General features: G+C 55.5%; 1 protein-coding gene across 1 annotated transcript in view; it reads left to right on the forward strand.

The window, feature by feature from the left end:
* Positions 1–16,094, forward strand: part of Myom3 (myomesin 3) — a 41,116-nt gene that overhangs the window by 4,442 nt on the left and 20,580 nt on the right. The window contains exons 5-17 of the mRNA XM_013032423.1: positions 2,058–2,153; positions 3,982–4,070; positions 5,870–5,914; positions 6,323–6,463; positions 7,690–7,851; positions 8,617–8,758; positions 9,064–9,263; positions 9,757–9,810; positions 10,171–10,298; positions 11,597–11,780; positions 13,876–14,050; positions 15,106–15,227; positions 15,567–15,749. Coding sequence (XP_012887877.1) covers positions 2,058–2,153; positions 3,982–4,070; positions 5,870–5,914; positions 6,323–6,463; positions 7,690–7,851; positions 8,617–8,758; positions 9,064–9,263; positions 9,757–9,810; positions 10,171–10,298; positions 11,597–11,780; positions 13,876–14,050; positions 15,106–15,227; positions 15,567–15,749 — 1,721 coding nt within the window. The remainder of the gene's footprint in view (positions 1–2,057; positions 2,154–3,981; positions 4,071–5,869; positions 5,915–6,322; positions 6,464–7,689; positions 7,852–8,616; positions 8,759–9,063; positions 9,264–9,756; positions 9,811–10,170; positions 10,299–11,596; positions 11,781–13,875; positions 14,051–15,105; positions 15,228–15,566; positions 15,750–16,094) is intronic.

The raw sequence follows: 16,094 nt of genomic DNA on the forward strand, positions 1-16,094 counted from the left end.
CACCAGCCCATGGGAACCAGGATTTAAACTCAGGGTTCCTGCCTCCAAGCCCACAGCGCTTCACTGGCCCAAAGAGCAGAAAGTGACTGGCGCTGGTGTTTGTTCACGGAAGTGAGCCTGGCACCATGTAGGGAGCCTGGCACCATGTAGGGCTCTGGGTTTCCATGGGAACCAAGGCAGTCCCTACATATAAATGGCCCAATGGGAAGACAACTTCCAACACGAGCCAGGGCTAAGTGGGAGTCAAAGGCTCAGCTGTCCAGCCCTGCGGCCAAGCCCAGCCAGCCCTGGCACAGACACCCACATCTAAATCACTCATGGAAGTCTCCTGGGAGGGGCACTGGTTCTCACCCCTGCCAACATCGACGAGGTCCCGTCAATGAAGCCAAGCGTTCCTGAAGCAGGGGGAAGCCAAGGCCAGGCCCCTCCAACCCCAGCTACTCAGGTAGCACCCTGCTCCCCAGCTTGGGACTGGCTTCCTACCACCACCTGCAGCAGGGCAGAGTCCTGGGTTTGGATTCCAGATAGAGATGAAGCACTAGGTCCAGAGGAAGATCCCAGCTTCCCAAACTGAGTGTGCTCAGGTAGCAACTATTGAGCACTTACTGGATGCAGTCCTCTCAGCACATAGACCTCACTGCAGCTAGGCGAAGTGGAAGTGCTTGGCTGGATCACTGGGGATTGGAGACACTGAGAGGGACCCAGAGAGAGGCTCAGAGTTGGGGCCCAGCTGGATGGAAGGAGGTGGTAGCACCCATGCCTGGTCCAGGGTCAGAAGCAAGGTAAAGTTTCCCAGGCACATCCAAGGTGGCCCCTGGAAAATTGGTCTGTAAGAAATCCCAGTCTGCAGGGGCTCCGCCCAGCCACAGGCCTCACAAGGGAGGGTCACTGTGTAGCCACATAAATGGCCACAAATCTAACTGACACCTATTAGAAGCTACCTCTCAGCCAACCACCCTTAAAAAATAAAAAGTATAACATCATCGGGCACTAGTGGCTCACCTTATAATCCTAAAACTAATCAGGAAGCTGCAATCTGAGGATTGTGGATCAAAGGCAGCCTGGGAAGGAAACTCCCTATGACTCTAATCTCCAATAAACTACAAAAAAGCCAGAAGTGGAGCTGTGGCTTAAGTGGTAGAGCCCCAGCCTTGAGCAAAAAACAAAAAACAAAAAAATGCTCAGGGACACAGCCCAGGCCCCGAGTTCAAGCCCTAGGACTGGCACAAAAATAAATATCAAAAATATATGCAAGGAGGTGAGGGGTAGACTTAGATAAATTTAGCTAAATAATCTTAAAACCTCCCTTCCGTGATTTTTATAGGGCCTCTCTGAGCCAGGTTCCACCCCTTCCCAACCACTCCAGTTGTCTTCTTGAATGTTCTATTACGGGATGTGCTCAGGACTTTCCAGCCACATATGGGCTGACCGCAGACAGGAGCTGAGGCCCAGAGACCAGGGCAGGATGAGGCTGGAGGCTCCGTGGGAGGTCCCGCCCAGGCCAGCCTGGGGTGTCTGGAATGTTCTTGACAGGTGTAGGATGAGGGCCCTATCCCTGCCCCTCCCCAGACCTAGGTGAGCTGGAAAGATGGAGTGCCCATTTGGGGCACTGCTCTCCCCACAAGCAACTCAGAGTGCCCCTTGGGCTGTGTGGGTGTGGCCCTGTTTGGTAACCCTGGAGACAAACAGGGAGCAGAAAGATCCAGATCCAAGGATGGAAGCGCCCTGACGCTGGAGCACCCTCTATTGGCAATGGAAGGTACACCCAGCTCTCCAGCCTCCACCACTGGGCCAGAGACATACTCTCAAAGTCACTTTCTGAGACTCCCTTCCATGGTCTCCAGCTGCAGGGTGGGGTCCCAGGCTGCCTCTGGACAGGGGCAACATGCAAATCGAGTCAGCATAGCAGCCAGATGGCGCCCACCCTGCGTGCTGTTGACAGTGCTTAGTGGGCTCCAGCCTGGGGAAGAGCAGGCAAGCTGAGGCTGGAATCCAGGCCCAACACTCCACACCCTTCCTGCTCAGCCGCTGACCGCCACAGCCGTGTGTCTCCACAGGTACAAGGATGATGTGCGGATCGACCTTCGCCTCTTCCCCCCTGGAAAGTTCCGGATCATCAACAACTATGGACTGCTGACACTGGAGATTAGGAGGTGAGACTGGGAAGCAGAAGGGAATCAGGACCACCAGGCCAGCACCCCCAGGCCAGAGTGGACCCTGAACTCTTCCGCCCTTCCTCCAAGCTATTCCCTTAAGTGAATCTGAGTGGGACCCAGGAAATGCTGTTACACACACACACACACACACACACACATACACACAGAGAGAGAGCCTTGAAATACATGATTAGAAATTGGAACTCAGACTAGCAGGAAGGACAGAATGCTGAGCAAGGCATGCTGGGAAAGAGAAGAGCCACACACTTATGTGCACGGTGAGTACATGCATGTACCCACACACACAAGGGAAGCTGGTGGCGGGGACAGTTCTCTCTTTCAGGAGATGGTCTGAGTCTTGGTGGGGATTTGGAAGGAAGAGGAGAGTGTGGAGAGGCCACAGGGGAAGGTACAGCACAATCCTTCCCCCTTGTTTCTCCCTGGGGCCAAACCCTGTGCCAGGTGCCTTACAGCCAGAAGGAAACCAGGGCCTTGTGCATAGAGCCCTGTGGTTGCCATGGAGATGAGAGGAGAAGAAGGGATGGGTGTGGGGCTGAGTGAATGCCCTGTAGTAGAAACAGGTTTGGGACCAGGGCTGTAGCTCAGTGGCAGAGCACCTGCCTGAGTTGGATCTCCGGCATCACCCCGCAATGTTTGATGAATCAAACATTCAGTGAAGTGGCATAGCTAGTGTGGAGTGGAGCCTAGACTTGGCTAGGGCTGTGTCTGGAATTTTCTATCACTCCAACTGACACAAGCCTCAGATTTGAGCAGGATTTGGGGCAGGTGGACATAAACACCCTAGCACAGGAGGCTAGTGCAAGGAGGTGTTCAGTCAGGGAGAACAAATGGGGTTGGGGAGCCTCGAGGGGGAGGGGGAGGTGGCCGAGGAGCAAGAAGCCCCCTCCCCCACCATGTGACCAGACAGCCAAATGGGCACCTCCTACCACTGCACTGTTTATCACCAAGATGGCTTGGGAAGGGAGCCGGCCAGAACTTCCACTAGGCACATAACGGAGTGGTCAGGCTTGTGGTGAGACCCAGGCCTGAGCCTAACACCTGGGCATGAGGCCTGGCTCTGGCCTAGACTAGCAGTATGCCCTGGCAAGTCAAGTCTTGTGTGAGGAAGAGAAAGAGGAGGAAGCTGGGGGGCGGGGGGGGGGGAAGGAGAGGAGGATGGATGAATTCTGACACCAAACAGTGGGAAGGGGCTTGTCACCTTGAAGCTGGATTGAATTCTAGTTGCTGTGTGATTCTGGGCGAGTTGCTTCACCTCTGTGATCCTCTAGAATCCCTAATAATAATGCCAGGTGGGACATGATATTCTCAAAGCACTTCCCTCCCCCACCCCAGATGGTTTAGGCTGCTGTTATATCTTGCATTATTTTTCCGCCAGAGGATCTCAAAGCAGAGTTCTCTAAAGATACAGGGCTTTAAACCGGGCACCGGCAGCTCACGCCTGTAATCCCAGCTACTCAGGAGGCTGAGATCTGAGGATCGTGGTTCAAAGCCAGCCTGGACAGGAAAGTCCATGAGACTCTTATCTCCAATTAACCACCAGAAAGCCGGAAGTGGCGCTGTGGCTCAAGTGGTAGAGTGCTAGCCTTGAGCTGAAGAGCTGAAGGACAGCGCCCAGGCCCAGAGTTCAAGCCCCACAACTGACAAAAAGAAAAAAAGATACAGGGCTTTTCCGGGCTAGTACCCAGGCTCTCCCCCTTGTACCAGGAAGCTGCCTTTCTGCCCAGCCATTCCCACACACAGGGGGCGTCTGGGTTTCCCATGCCACCCAGCGCCTTGGGAGGACAGCTCCCTCTGTCCTTTCCAGATGCACCCTGGAGGACTCAGCCACCTACACCGTGAAGGTGAAGAATGCCTACGGCCAGGCCTCCTCCTTTGCCAAAGTCCTGGTCCGCAGTAAGTGTACCCGCACCCAGCAGGCCAGACCTGGCCACAGCACACTCATGACAGCCAGGTGAGGACTTGAGTCTGTGTTCAGAGGCAAGGAAGGACCCAGCTCAGGGGGTCTGGGCTGAGATAGGGGACCAGGATGGCCATAGAGACTCTTGCTCCTCTGAAAGCCTTTGGAACAAGTGAGAGTCTCCTCCATCAGACTAGCCTGGGCAGCAGAGCCGGCAGAGGGAGGCGGGAACCACTGCCTAGAGATGGAGTCCAAAACAACCAGGAACAGAGAGGAGAGGACTGGCCTTTCCTGAGCAATTGCTCCGTGTCACTCCACGCCGAGCTGGATGAGAGCACCGCTCTGTCTGCAGGGGCATGACAGGCATGGATCGTGTGCCTACGTTTGGGTGAACGGGGGTCAATGGATCAGAAAGAGGGGACTTTCCTCTTAGTGGATGCAGCCCCCTCCCGCTCCCCACAGACACCCCTATGCAGGCCACAACCTAGACAACTATCCAAGGCGACCTTGGGGACTGTCCCCATGAACATACCCCTCGGGTGTGACTCTACACCCAGCTGAGGGCCCCCAGGGACAAAGGCCATGCGTTCCCCACTCATCAGTTGCTCCACTGCCCTCTTGCCTTCTGGTGTGTATGGAACTCCTGAAGTATCCCTGTGGGCATCTGAAATCACAGCCCACAGCAGGCGGAGACGCGGCCATCAGCCAGGCCTGGCTCTGCTCCAGCTGGCTGCGTGAGCCTGAGCAGGGCATCCCAACTTTCTGAACTCTGGGTTCCTCATCTGTACAGGTGGTGAGCCTGCTATACTGCTGGGTGCTAATTAAATGAGATAAAGAGAAAGCTTGGTGTGTAGCAGGCCCTTGGAGAAGATAACTCCCCATACCCAACTCGAAGGCCAGGACTGGGCAGAGAATGTTTCTCTCTCTTTCTCCCTCTCCGGCCTGGCTGCACTCCAGCCCCACCCTCCCTACCTCCGATGGCCCTTGTTAAACTCTGCTCTGTTCCCCAAATAGCTCTTGAGAGGCAACTGTCCTCACAGCCAGGCCAGGTTCTTGATGTCAAAATTTGAGCTGCCCCAGAGCTCTGTGCCAGAGCCAAGCCCAAGGTCAGACATCATGCCCTGCAACGCTCTGTCCATCCATCCTTCCCTCCCTTCATCCCAACCCCCATCCTTCCCACCATCAGAGCCAGTGCTCCATGGACCAGTCAGCCATCCTCCCTCTAGCAGACCCCCTGTCTTCAGCATCACTCAGTACCACGCCCATCCCCATCTAATCGTATCTCCATGGCAACCACGGGGCTGGTTGGAGCTCCACTGCTGGGGTGCTGCCCAGGGCTGCTTCCTGACCCTTCAGAACCTTGCTCCGGAAGAACCATTCCCTGGGTTTAGCTGGGTGACTCTGCCTCAGTTTCCCCATCAATATGAAAAGTTACCTATGGTACTGCAGTGCAAGGTAAGCACTCTATGTGACAGCTGTTCTTACCTGTGCCCGGGGCTCCTGTTCTCGCCTCCTGTAAGCTATCAGACAGCTTTGGTGGCTGATCCCATCAGCAAACCCAGAGTCTCTGACCAGGCTGGGAAAATAGTATGTGATCCTGGTGGTGAGCTGGGACGAAGGAAGAAAAAAAGCACTTATTGAGCACCTACTATCTATCAGGCTCTGGCTGAGGGCTTTGTTCATTGAAGTCATGGATAGACCAGAACTTAACCCATACCCAAGGCTCTGTGCCCCCAAATCTAGTAGAAGGGCTGGTGCTGAGCCTTCACTAACTCCACTTGCTTTGGATTTTCAGCTTACCTGGGGAAGGATGCGGGTTTCGATTCAGAGATCTTTAAAAGTAAGTGGGCAGGGGAGGAATGGGCCCGAGGGCCCCTAGGCAGCTCCGGCCCCATAGCCCTTCCCAGATGGTGTCATGAGGTGCTGTCCACTTAGGGACATCACTTGTGGGCTGCTGACTTGCAGACTTACGCCTGAGCTGCACCAGCCATTGGGTGTCGTTGGAACAGAACTGGGCTAGGAGGACAGAACCAAAGGGACAATGGGCTTGACCTTCGGGCAGTCCCCCTTTGGGGCTTCTGTGGTTTACACCTGGATGAGCTCTTCCCCCTCCCTCCCAAGGCCTGGATGCCCTTTCCTGGTCCAAAAACCCCTTTGGGAATTGCCAGTCTTGCCCTATGGGGAGGCCTCAGGGGAGGCCCAGGCTGGAGTCTCAGGCTTCGACCCTGAATTTCTGTCCCTACCCCAGGATCTATGTTTGGCCCCACGGTGGAATTCACATCAGTGCTGAAGCCCGTCTTCGCCCGAGAGAAGGAGCCCTTCTGCCTGTCCTGTTTGTTCTCCGAGGATGTGTCAGACGCGGAGACAAGCATCCAGTGGCTCCGAGATGGTGAGGATGCTGGCCTTGGCCCCGGCCTTCAAAACCACCGCCCTTTAAAGCGCAACTCCAAGCCAGGGAGGGACCAGAGCCCCTAGGAAAGACATGGAGCCCACCCAAAGGAGGTCACCAAACAACCACAGGACACCGAGCATTGGACTCGGGCCAGGCCCAGCCAGGGCATAACCTAGAGGGGACAGAGACAGCTCCCAGCACGATTGTGGCCACCACCAGGGGAGGGTCTGTTCAGGCCGCAGTGGCCACACTGATGACAGTGTTGAACCCGAGGCCGAGGCTGCAAGGCAGGCCAGCACACCTGGCCACACGGGCCCTGTGGCTAACGCAGGAGTTTCTCAGACTCAGCTAGCAGGAAGACAAGGTAAAGAACTGCCTAGAGGATCCAAGGGATGTCACAGGAAAGGGCTGGTGCGGGACACACAGCGAAGGCAAGAAGAGGTGGCCTGGCCAAGGAGAAGGATGGCTGGTCCGGCTCTATCCGTGGTGACCAGGCCTGCAGCCAAAAGACAAGGAGTACAACTCCTCCCACCTACCCACCTCCCCCCGCCTCCCCAGCGGGTGGCTGCACCTGCTGGGGGCAGGCAGTGGCACAAGAGGTCAACAGGAGCCTGAGAAATAGCTGCAGTGACCAGGCTGAGATGTCTCCCCAGACCTGTAGATCGTCCAGAATTAAGTGCTGACAGGAGGAGGAGCGTCGGGGTGGGACGGACAGAATGGACAGCTCTGGGGTGGCGCACACCAATGTCCCACCCCAGGGACCTCAGTTTCTCAACTGCCCTCTCAGCCAGGCCTCACTGAGACCCCCTGACTCTCTCAACAAGATTCTAGCCCCTTACTGACCCCCCCCACACTTAGTTTCTCTCCTCCTCCTTCTGAACCCCAAGCCTCCTTACGGAACCCCTGGTCTACCATGAGCTCTGGGACCTCACACAGGACCCCATCAGTCTTCCTCAATGAACCCCCAGTTTCTCACCTCACCAACCATTTCCCTAAACCCTCTCTCCCCCCTTCAGGCCGACCCCCCTTCCCCAGGCCTGTCCCTTCCTCCAGCTTTCTCCCAGAAGAGTTACCCAGGAAGCCCCCACCCCACCCCACCTGGTCTGGGTCCACGCTGAGCCCCAGGTGGCAGCCATAGCAGCCCTCTCCGTGTCCAGAGCAGAACTCCAGATGCAGCCAAGATCATCCACAAACCACACTGAACCCCCTCCCGCCCTGCACAGGCCGGTTGTTGAGGTCCTCCGCTCTTCGGCAAATCCTCTACGCAGACCGCCAGGCGTCCCTGAAGGTGTCCTGGGCCTATAAGGAGGACGAGGGGTTCTACAGGGTGCGCGTGGCCACGCCCTCTGGGAACCAGGAGCAGAGCACCTATGTGTTTGTGAGAGGTGAGGGAGGGTGTAGGGAGGGGAGGGCGGTGCTTTCTGTGGGGCCTCCTACCCTCCGGATCTGTCCTCAGCTATCAGATGAGATTGTGGGTAAGAGTCTCTCTAAAGACTCCCATAACACCCCCAAAGGACAAGTCCCAAGGGAATGGAAGGCCACCTGTAGGGGCTGAAGGACTCTGGTCATTGGGTAAATTCTGCCTCTTGGCCTTTTTTTTTTTTTTTTTTGCCAGTTCTGGGATTTGAACTCAGGGCCTGGGTGCTGTCCCTGAGCTTCTTTTGCTCAAGGCTAGCACTCTACCACTTGAGTCACAGCACCACTTCCGGCTTATTGAACTCAAGGCTTCATGCATGCTAGGCAAGCACTCTACCACTAAGCCACATTCTTAGTCCTGCCTCTTGGCCTCTGAACCCATCCGTGTTCTAATCTTGGTTTGATGGCTTCACTAAGCTGGGTGACTTTGAACACATTGCTTTACCTCTGTGACTCAGTTTCCCCATCTACAAAGTGGAGATTGCTCTGGGGCTCTTTAGGTGCTTGGTATAAAATGGGGCCCAAATGAATAGAATCCCCAAACTTTTTCTGTTGGGAGGCAGGTGTATGGCTATTAATCAGGCCCTAGTACTTGAGGTCAAGTTGAGTCCCTCATCCTCCAAGAGGGCTGGGAGGGGCGGGGAATATTGGGCAGAAGCTGAGGGGGAGGGGGAGCCAGGTTCCCCAGCAGCTCCAGGCTGAGGAATATCCTCCCACCCCATCCTGGGTTTCAGACGCTGCAGCTGAGAAGCCGGGAGCCCCAGGCTCCCCGCTCAATGTCCAGTGCCTGGATGTGAACCGAGACTGCCTCCTACTGACCTGGACCCCGCCCAGCGACACGCGGGGCAGCCCTATCACCAGCTACACCATCGAGCTGTGAGTCTGGCTCCGGGGTGGCAGAGCCCTCAGGATAGAATGCTGTGTGGCCGTGGGGACCTGAGGGGTGGTCACAGGAAAGGGGGGGCGTGCCTGGGCTCCATGGCCCTGCAAGTTCCAAGGGAGGTACCGGCTGTTCTGAGCCTTGTGGCGGTGGGCAGTGGGAAGCCACGCCTCTCCACGGGACAGGACAGGCTTTGAATTGGCCGACTTTAATTAGCTGGGCAGGCAGTGGCCCTACAGAGCTCAGACTGGGAAGGCACGAAGCATGGGCGGGGCTGACCACCAGGGCCTGTCTCTCACAGGTGCCAGGGTGACACTGAAGAGTGGCTGTCCTGCCATGAGGCCCCCGGGGGGACCTGTCGGTGTCCAATCCAAGGCCTCGTGGAAGGCCAGCGCTACCGATTCCGTGTGAGGGCGGTCAGCAGGGCCGGCAGCAGCCTCCCCTCCAAAGCCTCCGAAGCCGTGGTCACGTGTGCCCCTGACACTCTCCAGGGCAGGACAGGTGAGAGCAGAGGCCCTGAAGAGACAGGCAGTCTGAGCATGCTCAGAACCACCTCACTCAGAAGACAGGTAGCTGGACCCCATTCTAAGGAGGGGGGGTGGGGACTCATACCCCAACCCTTAGGAAGCCCTAAGAAACATAACCCAGCCCCCAGGAGGTCATCGCCTGATGGAGGAGGCACCGTCCTGTCCTAGGAACCCCTAGCCTGATGGAGATCACTAACACCTCACAGAGAACTGTGGAAACACAGCACTTTTAGGGAGCTTGGGTTGGCCCCAACTCCGTTATACACATGGACATGGTTCTTCCTCTCTGTCCTCGTCTGCTCCAACAGAGAGAGCCTCTCTCAGGACTTGAGAGCAGCGGAGCCCCGCTTTGTACTCCCCAGAAAGCTGGGCCAGAGGCCACCTGCCTGAAGCCACAGGGCAAGAGGGCAGGGCCAGGGCTGGTGGGGCAGGACACTGAACCCCCTGCACCCCTCCTATCCCCCCAGAAATCCCCTTTGACCTGGGCAGCAAGATCACCGTCAGCACAGAGGACTTCGAAGGTAAGTGGGACCCAACGCCTCCCTTCCACACCAGCCCCTTCACAGCTCTAGAACTGGAGGGCACAGGCAGACAAGCAGAGAAGCGGCCCATGCTCCAGGTGTGGGGAGGTGAGGGTCACCGGGTGTTGGGGTCACCATGACCGTCTGGCTGTGGGGTTTGTGGAGAAGGTGGCCAGCAAGGAAAACCTCAGTTGAGCGTCCAGGGAGCAGAGCTCTGGTCCCAGCTCAGCCTGGCCTTGCTGCTGTATACCCTGGGGTGAGTCCCTGCCCTGCTCCAGGCCCTCCTCTGTGGAACACAGGGCTGAGATCAGGGGTCCCGAGGACCCACCCACCCACCTCAGCCCTGGTGACTGGTTCCAGATGCCGTGACCATCCCCTCACCCCCGACCAATGTCCACGCCAGTGAGATCCGAGAGGCCTATGCGGTTCTGAGCTGGGAGGAGCCGAGGCCCCGTGGCAAAGCCCCACTGACGTACTCCCTGGAGAAGGTACCAGAACCCTGAGGGATCCTCAGAAATACCTGGGAGCCAGGGTGCTGAGAAGCCCCCTGGAGGCCTCCAGAGAAGAGGGCATTCCTGGAAGGGCCTGAGCAGTGGCTCCACCCAGAGGCAGGTGGAAGGATAAAATGACCTTTGGTGTGGTGACTTCCAACCTGAGAGCCAGGCCCTCTACCACCAAGCCACGCCCACAGCCCAAGTCCTGTCATATCTGGATGGCAGTCCCCAAGTCTTGATAGAAAATGCACAGCATGGGGACTGGGAAGGTGGGTCAGTGGTAGAGCGCTTGCCTTGCATGCCTGAGGCCCTGGGTTCGATTCCTCAGCACCACATAAGCAAAAAGAAAAAAAGCCAGAAGTGGCACTGTGGCTCAAGTGGTAGAGCGCTAGCCTTGAGCTGAAGAGCTGAGGGTCAGCACCCAGGCCGAGTTCAGGCCCCACGACTGGACCCCCCCCCAAAAAAAAAAGAAAAGAAAATGCACAGCATGGCCGGGCGCCAGTGGCTCATGCCTGTAATCCTAGCTACTCAGGAGGCTGAGATCTGAGGATCGCGGTTCAAAGCCAGCCCGGGCAGGAAGACTGTGAGACTCCTATCTCCAATAAACCACTAGAAAACCGGAAGTGGTGCTGTGGCTCAAGTGGTAGAGCGCTTGCCTTCAGCTGAAGAGCTCAGGGACAGCACCCAGGCCCAGAGTTCAAGCCCCACAACTGACAAAAAAAAAAAAGAAAGAAAGAAAGAAAATGCACAACGTGGAGAGGTGCTGTGGAGTACCCCCTGCCCAAGGCGAGGGTGTCAGGTCTCACAGTGGCTCAGGGCCTGTTTGGGAGGCCGATTGGAGTCATAGGACATGTCCAGAACTAGGAAGGGGCTCTCAAAGGGGTGACTGTGATGGAGTTGGGGCCCTGTACCATGGATCCAGGGCAAGGAGCAAAGGCAGAGTAGAAGAAAGTGTGGGTTCAAGTTTCAACTGGCTCAAGTTGGGCACTAGTGATATACACCTATAATCCTGATACTCAGCCCAGGTAGGAGAGTCATGAGACTCCAATTGCCAAAAAGACAGAAGTAGAACTATGGCTCAAGTGGTAGAGTCCCATCCTAGAGAGCACAATGCCCTGAGTTCAAGCTCCAGGACCAGTACACACGTACACGTACACACACACACACACACACACACACACACACACACACACACACGGTAAGTTCGAATCCTGCTTCTGCTGTGTGATCCCAAGCCAGTTTCCCAACTTCTCTGAGCCCTTAGTTCCTTCCATCCCACTATCTTCTTGCAGTCAGTCATAGGCAGCGGCACCTGGGAAGCCATCAGCCCAGAAACCCCTGTGAAGTCGCCACGGTTCGCCCTTCTGGACCTGGAGAAGGGGAAGTCGTATGTCTTCAGAGTGCGAGCTGTGAACCAGTATGGCATGAGCGACCCCTCGGAGCCCAGCGATCCCGTCTCCCTGAAGGGCGGGCCAGGTACCAGGCAATGTGGGGACTGGGGCAGGAAGCGGCTTGGGCCAAGTTGTCATCCCAGGTTGTTGGGGAGGGGGCAAGCCCTCTTCCTTATCTTGATTCCTTCTACCAGTCATGAAGCTGAAAAGCAGCAAGATATATGGCATCCGAAATCGTATTTCTTAGCTGGATGCCAGTGGCTCACGCCTGTAATCCTAACTGCTCAGGAGGCTGAGGTCTGAGGATGATGGTTCAAAGCCAGCCTGGAAAACACCAAAAACATTCTAGGAATGAAGCTCAAGTGGCAGAGCGCTAGCCTTGAGCATCAAAGTCAGGGACAGTGCTCAGGCTCTGAGTTCAAGCCCCAGGACTGGCACCAAACAACAACAACAAAAAGATAATCATACTATTTTTCTGGAAAGTGAGCTCAGGGATGTATGCCCGTTATTCCCAGATCAACAGCTCATAGGTGACACCACCTGAGCCCAGCCCAGGAGCTCAGTGTGCCTAAGAGGCCTTCATTTCTAACGGTCACTGAGCAGCTCCCCTGATTCCTCCCACCAGGGACACCATGCTGAGCACCTGGCCTCCTGTTTCTGCCTCCATACATCCATGTGCCTTTCGCAATGTATGTTCAGGCCATCAGTAGAGCTTTGACTTCTACCTGTAAACATTAGCACTGTCTTGCAAACATTCCCCCAGGGCATGAACTCTTCTGAAATTCGTCATTTCCAGATCTTTGGGCCACTATTTGCCATAGCTCCTCTCTGCTCAAGTTCTTTGCCCGATGTAGAAGCCAGTCCCCTGGGCCCATGAGCTCCCTGAAGGGCCTCCCCCCCACCAGCCTCTCCCTTCCACATAGCTGTCCTTTCCACTGCATTCCTCAAACTCAGGGGCCAGTCTCAGTGACAGGACCCTCCTGAGCTCAAGACATCAAATCCATTTCTCAGTTTGTATATCTTGGGCCAAGACAATGTCTGGCTCAGAGCAGGCTTTAGTGAATACTGTGTTTATGTTGGATAGACGCTGCATTCAGCCCTTTCCTTATCAACTCTGAACTCTGAACCACTAGAACACAAAAGAGGTATCCAAAGGGAAAGGAAAGGAAGGCTCTAGAATTTGGGGGAGAGAAGGCAGGACCTCAGGTAATGCCTGCAGAGAGGTGTGAGTTGAAGGCGTGAGTTAGGCAGGACCTTTAGGGATAACAGAAAAATAGAGTGGATTGAAAGAAAGAAGACTGGAGAAATCCCACATCTGGGACAAAGGGAAGACAAGGGTCACCAATGGATGTATAAAGAGTTTGATAAGCAAAAAGAACTAGAAAGATCATGGCACCTGCCATCCATCCACCCAATCAATCATCCTCCACCCATTCATCTATCTGTCCTTCTGGCTATACACCATCCACACACTTACCCATCCATCCAAACATGGACATCCATCCTTCCAACCTCCATCTATCCATCCATATTCATTCATCCACCCATCCATTTAAACACCATCCATCCTTCCAACCATCCATCCATTATTCACTCACTTACCCACCCATCTGTCCAAACACCATCTCTCCTTCCAACCTCCATCTAACCTTCCAACCATACATTCATCCACTCATCTATCCATTATCCATCCACTCAAACACCATCCATCCTTCCAACTATTCATTATCCATCCATCTAAGAAAGCATGGCAGCCCCAACTCAAGAATCTTACTCTTGGGGAGCCGAGAAGTGAAGAAAGAAGTTTCAATGAAAAAAAAAAAGAAAAATCAAGGTTTATTTTTTAATATATTAAAACTGAGGAAAGCTAATTTAAATGGTGGGGAGAGGTGGAGAGAGAGAGATTGATTTGTACAGATGAATGGGCGAGGGCTTTGGTGCTGGTGTAAGCAAGCAGCGCCTCTCCGAGGTGAAGCAAGGGCGTTTAGAACAGGCAGGAGTCTCCATGTACTTCTGGGCCCAGGCAAACTCAAAACTCACAGGCAGGTCTGGGATGCAGGCACTGTCTCTAACAGCGGTGAGACTCCTCCCTGCCTCTTCCCACACTCCTCCCACCCGCAGCCGGTCAAACCATAACAGGGCATCCTCTCTCTCTCTCTGCCCTCATTTCTGTTTTTTAGCTACTCTCCCTCCTCCAGCTCAAGTTCAAGCTTTCCGGGACACGCAGACATCTGTGTGTCTGGCCTGGAAGCCCGTGGATGGAGGCTCGGAGCTCCTGGGTTATTACATTTACTCCCGGGAGGCAGGCTCATCTGAGTGGCACACGGTGAACAACAAACCCATCCAGGACACCAAGTAAGTCCAACTCACCCCCACCCTGTGCCAGGATGTCCCTCCACAAAGGAGGGGGCCACTGATATGAAGCCCACCGATTCACAGCCTGCGCCCCCCCACAGGTTCTCTAGCTCACTGAAATCCTGAGTTTAGGATACCCAGAAGGAACCTTGGTACCGAGAATTCAAGTATCTTGCCCAAAGTCCCAGCGCTAGGAAGTGGAGCCACAAGATGGTTTCTGCTTTGGCGAACACTAGGAGGCGCTGTTGTCTGGGGAGAGAGGGGGCCGCCCGCTGGCAGGAGCCCCTGGTAGCACAAGACTTGCCACAGGAAGATGCAGATAAGGAGAAGGGAGACAGGGGGAGGTCTACAACTGAGGACAATGCTGCCAGCTGTGGTGGTACATGCCTGTAATCTCAGCTACACAAGAGGCAGAGGATTACAAGTTCAGGCTAGCTTGGACGGAAGCTAGTGAGACCTAACACAAAAACAAAAGAAAAATAAAAGAACTGGACACGTGGCTCAAGTGGTAGAGCACTTACCAAGCGTGTGCCTGAGGCCCTGGGTTCGATCTCCAGTACAAAGAAAGGAAGGAAGGAAGGAAGGAAGGAAGGAAGGAAGGAAGGAAGGAAGGAAGGAAGAAAGAAAGAAAAACAAAAAAATGGAGGGAGGACAATTTCCCCTAAGCTAAAGGGTCAGTTCTTTCAGGGTCTTTAAAAGAACTGCATTTGTGCAGATAACAATCACATCTTCTTTTTCAAAGTCAAGGCCCAAAGTCCTGAAGATGTCCGGTGTAGCCCGGGTCAGGGATTGGCTGCCTTGGCCTCTGACTGGCACCTCTTGGTGCACTTGAGCTTGACAGTGGTTTCTGGGGAGCAGGCCTTCCTTCCAGCCTAGACATTCCCAGTGTACCATTTCAGGCTTTGCTGGGGGGGCGGGTAAGCAAGGGGAGGCATGTTTAGGGGAAGAACTGGCCCCAAAGCCTTGCCTTCAAGGTTGTTCTAGATCGTTCTAGAAGGTTCGGGAAGTCTCCAGATGTTTGATGGTCCCTGAAGACTTGCATTTCCCTCTCTCAGGTTCATGGTTCCAGGGCTGAACACGGGAAAGGAGTATGAGTTTTGCATCCGGTCGGTCAGCGAGGCCGGGGTAGGCGAGAGCTCAGCCCCCACGGAAGCTGTGAGGGTCAAGCAGGCTCTAGGTGAGTCCCAGGCCGGTCCACTGGACACTCAAGGGCAGCCTGGGACGGGTGGGAGCCAGAGCGGAGAGGCTACATCGTTAGAGGGTCAATGGGGCCAAAGCCCAAGGAGGGGAACTACAGTTGGCCTGACTACCTTTTTCTCTGGGAGGAAGTGACAATGTCCTGGGGTCATGGGGAGGACCAGTCCTGAATGGATCTCAGGAAGTCCCAGGGAGGCAGAGAGATGCCGCTGGCTCAGGTGGGACCCTACCTGGATCAGAACGGGCATCCCTAGGGGAGCTGCCACCTCCCTCAGTGGCACCACCAAGAGGCGTGGCTCCTCACCCCCCTCCTCCACAGCCACCCCGTCGGCCCCCCGCGACTTTGCGCTCCTGCGCTGCGGGAAGAATGACATGGTCATCGGGTGGAAGCCCCCCCGGCGCCGTGGGGGCGGCAAGATCCTGGGCTACTTCCTGGACCAGCATGACTCCCAGGAGCTGCACTGGTGCCCGGTCAGCCTGCAGCCCATCCCAAGCCGGGTCTGCAAGGTGAGGCTCCATGGAATTGAGCCAGGGGAGGCTGGAGGCACCACTGGAGGCTCTGGGTCTGAGGGAGGCCTTAGGATTCTATTCTACACGTGGACAGCTCTGTTTAAACCCTTCCAGCCGGGCGCTGGTGGCTCACGCCTGTCATCCTAGCTACTCAGGAGGCTGAGATCTGAGGATCACGGTTCAAAGCCAGCCAGGGCAGGAAAGACCGTGAGACTCCTATCTCCAATAAACCACCAAAAAACCGGAAGTGGCGCTGTAGCTCAAGTGGTAGAGCGCTTGCCTTGAGCTGAAGAGCTGAGGGACAGTGCCCAGGCCCAGAGTTCAAGCCCCACGACCG

The sequence above is a fragment of the Dipodomys ordii genome, unplaced genomic scaffold (genome assembly GCF_000151885.1).
Source record: "Dipodomys ordii isolate 6190 unplaced genomic scaffold, Dord_2.0 Scaffold6, whole genome shotgun sequence".
NCBI lineage: Eukaryota > Metazoa > Chordata > Mammalia > Rodentia > Heteromyidae > Dipodomys > Dipodomys ordii.